This window comes from Equus asinus, chromosome 1, assembly GCF_041296235.1.
Source record: "Equus asinus isolate D_3611 breed Donkey chromosome 1, EquAss-T2T_v2, whole genome shotgun sequence".
Taxonomy (NCBI): Eukaryota; Metazoa; Chordata; class Mammalia; order Perissodactyla; family Equidae; genus Equus; species Equus asinus.
Window position 1 is genome coordinate 184,166,978 of NC_091790.1, and position 12,684 is coordinate 184,179,661.

At 44.3% G+C, this 12,684-nt stretch overlaps 1 protein-coding gene across 3 annotated transcripts in view; it reads right to left on the reverse strand.

The window, feature by feature from the left end:
* Positions 1-2,328: 2,328 nt before the first annotated feature.
* UBE2H (ubiquitin conjugating enzyme E2 H) overlaps positions 2,329-12,684 on the reverse strand; it is a 98,033-nt gene continuing 87,677 nt past the window's right edge. For all 3 annotated transcript variants that reach the window (XM_014854356.3, XM_014854354.3, XM_070513321.1), the window contains 2 exons: positions 11,546-11,674; positions 2,329-6,630 (listed from right to left, as the gene is read on the reverse strand). In XM_014854356.3, coding sequence (XP_014709842.1) covers positions 6,506-6,630; positions 11,546-11,674 — 254 coding nt within the window. In that variant the 3' untranslated portion in view covers positions 2,329-6,505. The remainder of the gene's footprint in view (positions 6,631-11,545; positions 11,675-12,684) is intronic.

The window sequence follows — 12,684 nt, forward strand, 5'->3', positions numbered from 1 at the left end:
GAGAACAGAATCCAGGCTGAAGCTTCTCAGAGGAGTCACTTGCTCCGTGCTGGCTGACTTAGCTGGTAGTGGCCGCGGGAAGGGGAGCTGAGAGCTGAAGGCCAAAGCTCAGGGCTGTCCAGCGCTTCTCCAGGTTGTCGACGATGGGGCAGCCAGAAGGGTAGAGTTTTCCTCTTAGGGAGCCCAACTCTGTTCCTGCCACGCCCAACCATTTGACACCAGGTCGTAGGAGCCAAGTTTGAGCCCTAAAGAGCTCTCAGGAACCCAGATCCACGAAGTGCCCAGCCCTTTTTCAAAAATAAACACCGATATAGACACACACACACACACACACACACACACACACACACACACACACACACACGCAACCCTCACAGAGGAGGGGAAACAGTCCTGTGTCTTTTATTTTCTAACATTAAATCCCTAGTCAGGCTAACTCCAGTTCCCAGAAGTTCCGGGTGCACGATCCTTCGACATGAGGCCCTGGAGAGCAGGCCCAAGGTGGACTGCCTTGGGCTCATGCAGGGACCCGAGTCCCTGAGAAGCCTGTGAGTTCCTCCTGAGGAGGCTGCTCTCAGTCTGTCAGGTGGCTCCAGGCCTCTGCAGGTCCAAGGATTGTGAGCCAGATAAATCCTTTGCCCTGGTTCTAGGTGAGGAGCAGGGAACACCAGAGTCCAGCGTCACAGGAACTCATTCCACAGGGTAGAGGGCAGCTTTCCAGAGATGGCAAGAGAATTTAAGGTAAGAGTTCTGGGGCTCTGGGCCCACAACTTTCTTCCCCAGGACAACATGCCTCAGAAATGCCCAATCCCCTTCTCAGGGAAGGGCCAATGCCTCAGGCAGGCGGTGGAGAGGCCCCTCTGCCCCTGGGGCAGCAGCTGGACTGAGGCTGAGAGGTGGCATTGATGCTGGGTGAGACTACTGGTGAAAGAGGACCCGAGCCCCACTGAATGCACTGAGACGCTTCATGGGGCAGTTTTCAACCAGCTGCCTTACGTGAGATCAACAGAATGACTGTTCACATGACCTACAGATCTCTCAATTCTCCTTTCAGCTGGAAAATGGGTGCTCTAAATTCCCAAAGCTCTTTGTGTCCCAAAACTCTGTGATCTTGAAACCTTCGTGTTTCTCAGGGATGTAACATCCCCTCTCAGGAGACCATCTCCTGTGATGTGGCATTGTTTCAGAGCCCAGATGGAGTTCTGAGTCACAAAGTGTCAGAGTCAGAACCTATTGGTTTAGGGCCCTCATTTTACAGATGAACCCAAGGCCCACAGAGCAGAAGACACACAGCTGGTTCATGTTAGAGGCAGGACTAGCACTCACAGCCTGGTTCGGTCCTTTGGTCCCCTGCATCCTCAGCTGAGGGGTTGATGACGACCACTTGCAAAAAGGCTGTTCAATGTTTTGCTTCTGAGCACCGGAGGCGGCCAGGGCAGCTTGGGGATCTCCTTGCCATGGGAGAGCATGAGGTGTTCACAACAGAGCACCGTTCCTGGGTGGCCTTGCCCTCCTCCCTGGTGGCCTCAAAGCTGGGCCTACTGGAGAAGACATCAGGTGCAGTGAGGAAGAAAAGGGGTGTGAGGGAAACGAATAAGTAAACGGTGGAAGAGAGTTGGGGGAATGAGAACGTGACCAAAGGAAACCTCTTCCCTTTGTCTTCAGGGCCTTCTGACAAAATCAAGTAGATTCTCCAAGAGACTAGGCAACATTGCCCTCTGGTGGCCACGGAGGGCATATGCTTTAGAAAGGAATTGAAACGCTGGGCTAACCCAGTGATCAGCTTCGGATGCGGTACCCACAGCTCCCCCACCACATCCCGGATGAAGTTGGCACTTGGCACAGAGGGGCACCTGTTGAGGCAGCTAGGCCCTGGCAGGAAGCTGCACTGCGTGTGGACTCCAGGCCGAGCGGGCACCCTTTGCTCAGCATTAGTTGATATGGCCTAGGTTTGAGCTTAACAGCAGCATGGGAGCCATCCCTGCCAATCCATGTGGGGCAAGGTGGGGTGCTCCAGGCCACAGGACTTCACAGAAGAGATGGCTTTTCAAGGCTCCAGTGGAGAAGCCTCACAGTAAGCTTGTTTATTGTCAGCAGTCACCTGGCCCTCCAGGGAAAGGGACAGGGACTCTGAGCAGGGCCTCTTACCTATTACTGCCTACAGGTGATATTCTCTTCCCAGACTAACCCAGTCATCTGCTTGTAAGAGCTTCTCTGTCAGAAAAAGCCAAGGTCTGCTGCTCAGAGGAGCCAGACGATCAGGGAGGGGCTCTGAAAACGGGCTCAGTCATCATGGGGGCTGCTAACTTATTGATCAAGGTCCAGCCATTTGCCAAGGTATATACACATTTTATTTAAAAAAGTTTACAGTTTTCATTATACACAGCTATTAAGAGGTTATAGTCAGAGGCATTTGTCCTGTTGACAGAAGTGCCCATTAGATCATCACAATGCAAGGAAAAAGGTGGAAGGGAGGAGATAGGGCGAGGAAAAAATAAGTGATAAAAAGCTTAGATTTCAATTAAGGGCTGGTACGTCCCTTTTATCTCTTCAAGTATCACACAATATGTACCAAATACAATCAGTAAATAATGGCCATTTCTTCCCAAGCCCACAGCCAAGACAAGTATTTGCTGGATTAAGAGTCCTGGCCCTTCCTCAGGCGAGCGGAGAACCCGCACACCTGAAGGCTGTCACCTTCCCCTTCCCCAAGGGGCTTCCACTCCATCCAATCCCTAATGGAACCGCCAAGGTGTTCAGTGGCCAGAGAAAATATGAACACGGATTCAGAAGTCCAAAGAAATGCAGGATTTTGCGCCCAATCAGAAACGATTTGATTTTAGTCAACAAGGCTGTGGACCCAGTTAGGAAGCTGATGAAAATAACTCTTGCTAACTTTTGTTAATGGCTTTCACTTTCTGACTGAGTCCCTACAACACAGAAGGGCCACATGCCATTTAAAATCAAACACTAGTTCCCAGAAACTTGGTGTCTAGAAACGTCACCCGCGGAGGCCAGAAAAGGATCTGTCTTTCATGATTCTCAGCCATCCCAACAGGAGGCCTAATAAAAAGCAAGTGTCAGGCCAAGGCCAACCATGGCTTCAGGGAGCCTTTTGAGGGAAAAAAATTCCTTCAAGGAGAGACACTCCTCAGGAGCTTAGATCAGCCAGTTGGCAATTAGAACATCTTTTGAAGTGGAAGAAACTGTTAGGTACTGGAGAGATATATGGCAACTTCTGAAAATCATCTCACTAGTATAAAATGCTGGTTGAAACTGCACAGTAACCTCAAGGAGTGCGATGAGACTGGAGACAAAAGAGCAAAAATGCCAGTGTCTAGCTAGGCTACCGCTAAACGTAACCTCAAGGCGCCAGTGCTGGGCCGCCCGCGAGCAGTGCATCACAGCTGGGATGCAGCCATCTTGCTTGTTGGTGTCTGGCGAGAGCTCGAACTCAGTGATTTCAACGGGGGGCAAAGAAGAGCTTGTGCTGGTACACCACAAGGTAGGATTTCAAAAACTATAGATTCTAAGAAGGGAAGGGAAGGGAAGGGAAACTGCCAGAAGCAGCTCTGACCTACCACCACCTTTAAAAGCAATAATGTTCAGCCCTTCTGAGAGGCTCTGGATGTTTTTCTGAGTGTCATGAAGGGACAGCCTGGAAAAGCATTTGCTGTTGTGACACCCCCCACTCCAGCCTTACTCTGCTATCTATTGTCGGACCCAGAGTCCTCAGACTCACGGCCCGGCTTCTTCCAGCTCCCTCTGTACCTATAACTATGGTCTCTACTCCTACTTCTCCCAGGTACAGGGAAGGGACAAAAAGTTAGCGTAAGAAGGAATTCTCGTCAACTTATCAAAAGTCAATTTCCCAGTGGAGATGGAAAGCCCCACACAGAACCAAAAACATGCATGGGACCAAGGTTAGTGCCCAGAAAGGACGGACTTGCGCAGAATGAGAGGGTACAGCATGACTTGGGTAGCAATTCCAGGAGCTTCCAGTGCTAAGAGAATTGAAGCCTAAATTACACCTTCATCACACAGACTTGGATGGACACACACACACACACACACTCTGCAGCCATACTCAGATCTGCTTCTTAACCCCCACAACCTCCCCTAGTAAGTCTTCATGTGGGAAGCCTGCACCACCAGGTTCCTACCGCTGGAGCTCTCAATCGGAGGCAAGCTGCTATCTTTTCATTAGAGAAATATGGATTGAGTCGGGGAGCAGGGCTGTGGCACTGCTCACATAACTTCCCTAAACTTGGTTCTCCTAGTTTTTCTGAAAAGATTAAAGGCAATTATTACTGGACATTATTCTTTTGAAAGGTAATTAGAACACTATTGTTTATACAATATTGAAAAAATACAATTTTTTATTGAACTCAAATCACCACCCAGCACTTTAAGCCTACCCTAAATCGCACCTACAGTCACGGTTATAGCACAAGCAGACTGCTAGTTCAGCAGGTAAGCAGGTTAGACAGTGCCAGCACAGCCCCTCCCTCCCCCAGAGTAATGAGAAGACAACGTGCTAGATAAGAGTTAAAGTACACCAGTACATGTTAAATAGTTAACACTACCCTCCGACAAGCCACAAATGCTAGATAGGACACTCAGTACGGTTAACTAACCACAGCCCTACGTAACTGCACTTTTAAATTTTCTTTAAAGAAAACCTTTTGCTTCATGCCCGTAATTAACATAAAATAAGTAAATTCTTTGTCTTTTTATTTAGGAAAATAATCATGCTAAAAGCAAGTGTATTTTATATAACAGATTTTCAAAGAAAAGATTGATTGTGCTTTTTGAATAAAAAAAGATAGGATATCTTCCAACCTCATTGACTCAAATCTTGTGGAATATAGCACTTATAAACTAAAAAACACACATCAAAAAGAAAAATTAAGTTATCCCAGTGGGACATTCAAAAATTGTCTTTAGAACGTTTTAGGATTGGCTAATTCTGCTATTGTCCTATTGGTTGTGGCAAAAAAAAAAGAATACAGAGCTGCTGTCTAAAGTTCTCCAAATTCAGCAGGCAACGCTCAGATGTGAAAGGAACTCTGCCGGCAACCTGGACATATGGTTAGCTGAGTAAACATTTGATTAGCAGGCATTTTAAACTGTCTGATTTCCTCTTAACATATACAGGAGAGAAAGTTTCCTTCCTTCCAAACCTGTTCCACTACGTCATATTTCTGAATCCTTTCCTCCTATTCAGTCACACTCTGAAAAAAGCAGTTTGTTTTTCCCATGTAGAGTCACTTTGGGTACAAGAACCTTTATTTGTTCCAAATATTACTCATTTTAAATTTAGAATACGTGTTGGGTCTGAAATACCCATTTCCCACTCCCACAAGCAGGTGATGACCAGGCTGCTGCCAAGAGCAGCAGCGGAAGGGAGAAAAAACCAAAACATGAATGAGAGTACCCAGGAGTCCCAGCCGCCAGACGGGTCTTCTTCCCGAGGCTAATGGTCCACGGAGCGGCTGTCTGAGGAAGAGGCCATCTCTTGGTAGGTGAAGATTAAATCTGCAACCTTTCTAAGCACAATTCACACACACGCCGGAAAAAGGAAAAAAAAACCTCAAAACAAAAAACTCACAACCACCCTCAAATTTAAAGCTCTCAGTCCAGAGTAGCGGTCTCAAAGTGGCCAACAATAGGATGAGGGTGTGACTCTGCATGTGCTGGATGGGAGGAAACATCTTCTCAGTCACTTTTCTCCTCCTGTCGTCTCAAAAAAGGTCTGGATTACAAAGCTCTACCCAAGAAAAAGAATCAGGTTCAGGAAACACTTCCAAAAGCTCCTCCAAAGCAAACACGTGTGGCTGCAGGGCCTGGTAGCGAGAAGGGCAGGAATCTACACATAAAAATGTACTTAAAATCTGAGTCAAAAAAATTGTTGTAAGTTTCAACGCTCCCACTAGCTCCCTGTTTTATACTGTTACTCCACAGCACGGGGCCACCTAGGATTCGCAGGGAGGAGCAGCTCTGATTCTGATGGGGCTGGCTCTACATGCTCCCACAGCAAGCCTTTTCCTCCCCAATTTTTCCTTTCCGTTTAGAAAAAGCACTATTCTATCTTCCAAGAACAGTCCAAGAACTGGTTGGTTTGGTTTGTTTCTTTGGAACCATCAATAAAAGAAGCAACTTTTTCCTGTTATTTTAACTCAAGTCTATCTATCAGAGCGGCTATTTCTTTCGACAGTTCAGTAGCACACAGGCTGACTTGGCCAAATGGACTTATGAATGCATGCATTCGGACCGCATATTGCTACCAAAATGGAATGTGGGAATATGCTATGCACCTCAGGTTGAGAAATGACCAAGAAATCAAGATCTAAAGGGTGATATATAATATATATATATCAATGCTATTATTCATAAAAACCTTGTTTAGTAATAAAAAAAATTGCTTTGTTTAAATATGAATATTATAGTCTGCTTCTCATGGTTAGGAAATAATAGTCTTTCTGAAAAGCAGGTGCTTTTTCTACTACAACTCCATATCCTGGGCCTCATCTTCCGAAAAGTCAGACATAGAACTCTCCGACGAGCTGTCACCGGTGCCCTCTTCCTGCTCTTTCAGTGCCTCCTCCGTTGCATATTTCTGGATGTACTCTGCACAGGGGGCGGGGATAAAGAAAACACAAGGGCCATGAGCGAGCAGGCAGGTGCTTCAGCGACCCCCAAGCTGGCAAGTCCCAGGGAGGTTGGAGCTTTCATTACATCCCGGGGGTAACAAAGATGACAGTTACAGTCACTAAAGCTAAGGGGAAAATCCCACAGGGAGATGTCTTTTGAGTTCGTGCACTTTGCCCCCTTAGTAAGAGAGACAACGCAGAACACTTGATTTGCAGGGGAATAAGTACACTGCATCACCATCCTAGAACTCCCTTGGGCCATCACCTCCCAGGCAGATGAACACCCCAGGTGGAGGTGCGCTAGGCAGCCGACCACCACGGGCCTCGGCTGCACGCCATGGGAAAGCCAGCAGATGTCCAGGACAATGCCTGGTGTTACATGTCCTCCAACTCTTTCCCTGTTGGCTTACCAACATGGCGCACTCCTCTAAACTTGATGGACTGGGGAAATGTGAACCCCGTACTTTCTATGTTAATAAAACCATTCACCTCCCCAGATAGAAGAGGACTAACTAGTTAGGATTCCATAGTAATTTATAAGGAAATCCTCCATCATTTTTAGATTTGCAGTTATATAATTACAGTCAGCCCAAATCTATTATTTTAGGAATAGATTTTAGCCTAAACAGAGCCTGCCTGTCAGGTTTTTGAAGCAGCTGGTAAAAACAGTCTCTCAATCTGCTCAGGAATGAGCTGCTACCTGGAGACACAGCTAACCTCTGAGCAACTTCACCATTGATTATTTACCTGAAAATTTATGCTGCTATAGTCTAGGCTGAATCTGCTAGCTGAAAAAAATTGTAAGAACTGCTGAATAAACAATTAAACTTGTTCCTAAAAACTCTTTAAGTGCATAGTGTTTTTGAGTAAATAGCCTACACACAATATGAAGAGACAAGACAGTGAGAATCCTCTTCAGAACAGCCGGCAGGAGAAAACAACTCCTCAGGTTCTTATGCTTTGTTTTTCCTCCTACGGAGCTGGAGGAACTAAGTGCAAAACGAAGATAAGGGAAATGGCCAAACAGGGTGCCCAATTTGAATAACTTAGTGCAAGGGCGTAGCTAAGAATACTTTTTATATTTTTAAAGGGTTGTTAAAAAGAAAGAAAGAAAGAAAAAGAATATGTGACAGAGACATGTGGTCAAATCTGGCTCTTTACAAAAAAGTTTGCAGACTTCTGACTTAAGAGTTCTACAAATTCATTATAACAAAATTTTACACTGAGATAATGAAATTAAAAAGCCCCTGATAAGGAAGAAACTTACCCTAATGCACCTTTTAGAATGAAAGAAATGTTTATTAAAGCCTTTGAAATTTTATTTTTACTCTCTAAGGGGCTGGCTACCTTGCTTCTTCCTTTGTAGAAAGAAGTTGCTGCACTTTGACATTGTTCTCTGACACTGTAATCTGATAGTATCAGCCTTAAGTATATTCAAGGAAACAGATATGTATTAAGTGCTTACTAGGACAAGGCCTTTCAGGAGAGAGAAAAATGCAAAGCAAGGTCACTAACATGCAGGAGAAGCAGATAAAGATAAAAGCAGTGCGCTGCTGAGCCCATCAGAGGGAAGGATGGAGAGGGGCTGCGGCCGCGAGCTGGGAAGGCAATCGCATCTGCACTGACCCTTGAAGAAGTCCTCAGTGGCACTGTAGGAAGCGCCATTCCATGGGAAAGGCACAGCCCGGCCAAAAGCACAGGGAAAGAAGTGGTTGCGATATTAAGACACAGCATTAAGAGAGAACTACAGTTGTTTCCTTCCTTTAAAAAAATCTGAAGCAAATAAGGCAAAAATGTACAGGTTTTGCTTTACAGTCACATGTTGCTTAAAGACTGGGATCTGTTTTGAGCAATATGTTGTTAGGCGATCTCGTCGTTGTGCGAACACCATAGAGTGAGCTTACACAAACCCAGATGGTATAGCCTACTACACACCTAGGCTTTATGGTACTAATCGTATGGGACCACGGTCACCCATGTGGCCTGTCGTTGACTGAAAGGTTATGTGGCGCATAACTAGTTGGATGGTAGACACACGGCTGTTAAGTTATGCTGTTCTTCTGTAGGGTTGAAACCTTCCATGACTAACTAAGGAAGCAAATACACTTGGGTACCTGAAACTCATCTAATTTGATTGTCACATATTGATGCATTTAGAGGAGTAAAGGCAAAGATGTAGATCACTCACAGTAACAGAGTCCTGAAGGGCAGGCTAACAGGCCACTCAGTGAAGGTTTCTGAGCAGGGAAGTGACATGTCTTTAGACAGCTCCAAGGTGGCCCGTCCTACAGGCAGTCCAATATTTAGAAGATAAAACAGCATCACCTAAATATGAATGCTGACCAACGTTCACGGTAAGAAAGGGTGCCTACACCAACCTGTGATGTTAGGCGTGCAAATGTCCAGGAGGCAGCTGGGGAGAGATGTCACACCTAGACACACATTTTGGGAAATCATCTACCTAGAGGGGATCATCTAAAGCTGGGAGGGGTGAATAAGCTCTCCCAAGGGGTGGGGGAGGAAGACAGGGGGTCGAAGGACGGAATCTTAAGAGAATGACCATGTTTAGGAAATAGAATGAGAAGAGTTTTCACAAAAGTAAGGGGTAAAATACCAAAGCTGCAGAGAGGTCCAGGAGAATGGGTCTCGAGAAGGGTCCACATGATTAGGAAGAAATGAGGTCACAGACTCAGGAGAGGAGCCAGAACAAACTAGACTTCTGGAGTTTAAGACAAGGAAGCAAGGCATTTGAAAATGAAAGGAAATACAGAGCAAGATTCCTAAAGGAGGCCACAGGATTTGTGAAATGGCCCTCTGACGTCTGCAGGTGAAGGAGGATCAACAGTGCCAGGAGGAAGCACACAAATGGGGGAATAAGCTCACAGGTTGCTGAGGGGAGGGAATCTGAGAAATAAGACAGGACATCTCTTATTTCCTGTAGGAGGAACAAAAAAAAGATGGGGGGAATATGTACATATAAAAAGTCCAGTAGGAAGTTGGGGTGATTCAGGTCTGATAGCCATGATTTTCCCAGTTTACTAAGGAAGACAAAATGATAGACAATAGTAAGATTTCAGAAAGCTTGAGCTAGCGAGTCTAAGATAAAAATGTGGGTTGGGTCCCTTTTGTAATTGCTGCTATAGCAGATAGGTACTAGACACGGATAGTGTTAAATTGCTGAGGCATAATGACTCTAACAACTATGGAAATATGCTCTGCGCCAAGATATCTGTGGGCTGCAGACACTGTTAAGTGATTTCTATGTCAAAATTTTAACACAGTCTCATAATAGAATTTTATCTGGTTAAAACTGACTGCCTTTTTCTTGAAATACATGTTTGTTTGGCTATATAGATATTCTACATAAATTAGATATTAATTTGCAAAGCACCTGAGATCTAAGTAAATAGAGTCGATTTATTTCTACTTTATCTCAACAAAAGTACCAGACAATACTCGATAGAGACCTGGGAAGAATGAGAAAACAGAAGGAAAACCATTGCTCAAGAAATAGCCCCGAATGCTCCCGTTTGTCTCATACCTGCACAGCTAAGACTGAAGACCTATATATTCAAGCTCTTATAAATTATTTCTACCCCTATCTCTTGCAAATGTACCTCAGAGGGGCCACACATTTTGCAGAAGTTGATGTTCTGAATTGCTATGCAGATGGGCAAGTCATGCTAAAAATTGGGTAGATACCAATGCCTGCCATTTGTTAAGAAGAGCAGGCCCTTGGGGCCGGCCCCCTGGCCGAGTGGTTAAGTTCGCGTGCTCCGCTGTGGCAGCCCAGGGTTTTGCTGGTTCGGATCCTGGGCACAGACATGACACCGCTCATCAGGCCATGCTGAGGCGGCATACCACATACCACAACTAGAAGGACCTGCAACTAAGATATATAACTGTGTACTGGGGGGATTTGGGGAGATAAAGCAGAGGGGAAAAAAAAAAAAGAGCAGGCCCATTTTTACAGACTTTGAATTCCTTTCCTTTTTGGTGGGACTTTATATATCTCGACTTTTCACTATGAAAATTCTCAAACATACTTGGAGGTAGAAAGGACAATATGATGAACATTGCTAAAGTTGTGTGGAGTTTTAGATGTTCTTTCGTAACTATAGTTTTATTTTTATGAAATTCACATCCCATTGGCATATAAACTGTTTAAGAATAGGAAAATAGGATTCTGAATCTTAAAGGATGAGCAAACTACTACTACCACACTTCTAACTTTAATAGCACATTTCAAGTTTTAATAGAAAAATCCCATAAAACCAGGGTACCAGGGCCAAGTATCTGCAGTAGAGGAGAAATGTGCCTGGCTGTAAACTTCCCAAATTAAAGGCAAATCAGTATGGGACCAAGAAAAGATGCCACTTGGGTGTTTTTAATTCAATAGGTAAAAGAATATAATTTTTAAAAGTCTAAAGATGAATTTGGCATTTCCCAGCTCCCAAAAAGCTGCTTTCCTGAAAGGCCAGGATGATACTATCTATAAACAAATGTGAGATTATGCCTTTCAATTAATACTTTACCCTCAAGTCCACATTTCTAATTTTAAAAGAGGAAGCAAACGAAGGCAAAGGTTTTTTTGTATGGGTGTCCACAGGGATTTCTGGCAGAGATACATCCACTACTACCCAACAGATGAGCCTGACACTCTCTCATCTTTCCTTTCACTCTCTCTCTCTCCCCCTCCCTTCTTCCTTGCTGGTACCTCCAGCCTTCAAAGGTATCTCTGACCCTTGGAACTACAGAGGCTAGTGAGCTCTGCTCTAGCCCACAGCTGTCTCTTTTTAGGCCTGAGAAAAATGATCAGAAGGACTTTTAATTATCAAAGTCCAATAGACTTAAGTTCTTCTGTATCAAGGTTAAACTATTTGCCTTCTTACCCTTAATTTTCTGCTTGTATTCTTCTGGTCGGTGGAGGTACATGGCTGCAGCGTCACCATTGAGAGGATCTATGGGGTTAGGATAGGCCAACAACTGGGGCAGGAAGGACTCAAATATATTGGTAAGATCTGAAAAAGTAAACAGAAATACGTCATGCATGGAACAAGCAAGTTCACCTAAAATTCACTTGAATTCAGTAGCCAAAACTGCTTACCTTCCTAGATATTTAACCACATGGATGTATTTCCATAAAAGTGTGCTCCATTACATGTGACTTATATTACATATTCCGTTCAATGCCAATTTTTAAATTTAAGTTTAATTTGAAGAACCACATAAAGGTATATCTGATACTCACTTTGAAAGGCAATTGTCCCAATTCTAATTCACTTCATTTTCTAAACCAAGAAATTAGAAATATTACATACATTGTTTATTAATTAAAACTTGGGGCTGGCCCCGTGGCTGAGTGGTTAAGTTCATGTGCTCCGCTTTGGCGGTCCAGGGTTTTGCCAGTTCGGATCCTGGGTGCGGACATGGCACCACCCATTAGGCCATGCTGAGGTGGCGTCCCACATGCCACAACTAGAAGGACCCACAAGTAAAATATACAACTATGTACTGGGGGGATTTGGAGAGAAAAAGCAGAAAAAAAAAGAAGATTGGCAACAGCTGTTAGCTCAGGTGCCAATCTTTAAAAAACAAACAAAAAACTTGTGTCCCAATACTCTACAGCACTCTACATTCCAACAAAATGAGTAATATCATTGATATGAGTAATATTACTTGATATCACAATTTTCTACAGCTTTGAAAACTCCCACTCTGACAAGTATTCAAGCACCTGCTATAGGCCTTGACATTTAACTCAATTCTCCTAACTTCTAATGAAGGTAAATATAACCAGTTTCTCAATTTTCTGGGTAATGAGGATAGGAACCTATACGGACCACTTTAAGATCATAAAAAAACCATGAAACAGTTAAATAGCAATCTACTGCGTTTATTAACTCCCTTGTCAGATTCAGCACAAGGTGCTGGGTGTACACATGATATCTACACACAGTTCAACAAAAACTCTGTAGCCGCAAAGTGTTTTATAAAGGATACAGGCCTTGAAAACCTGTAAAATAAACTA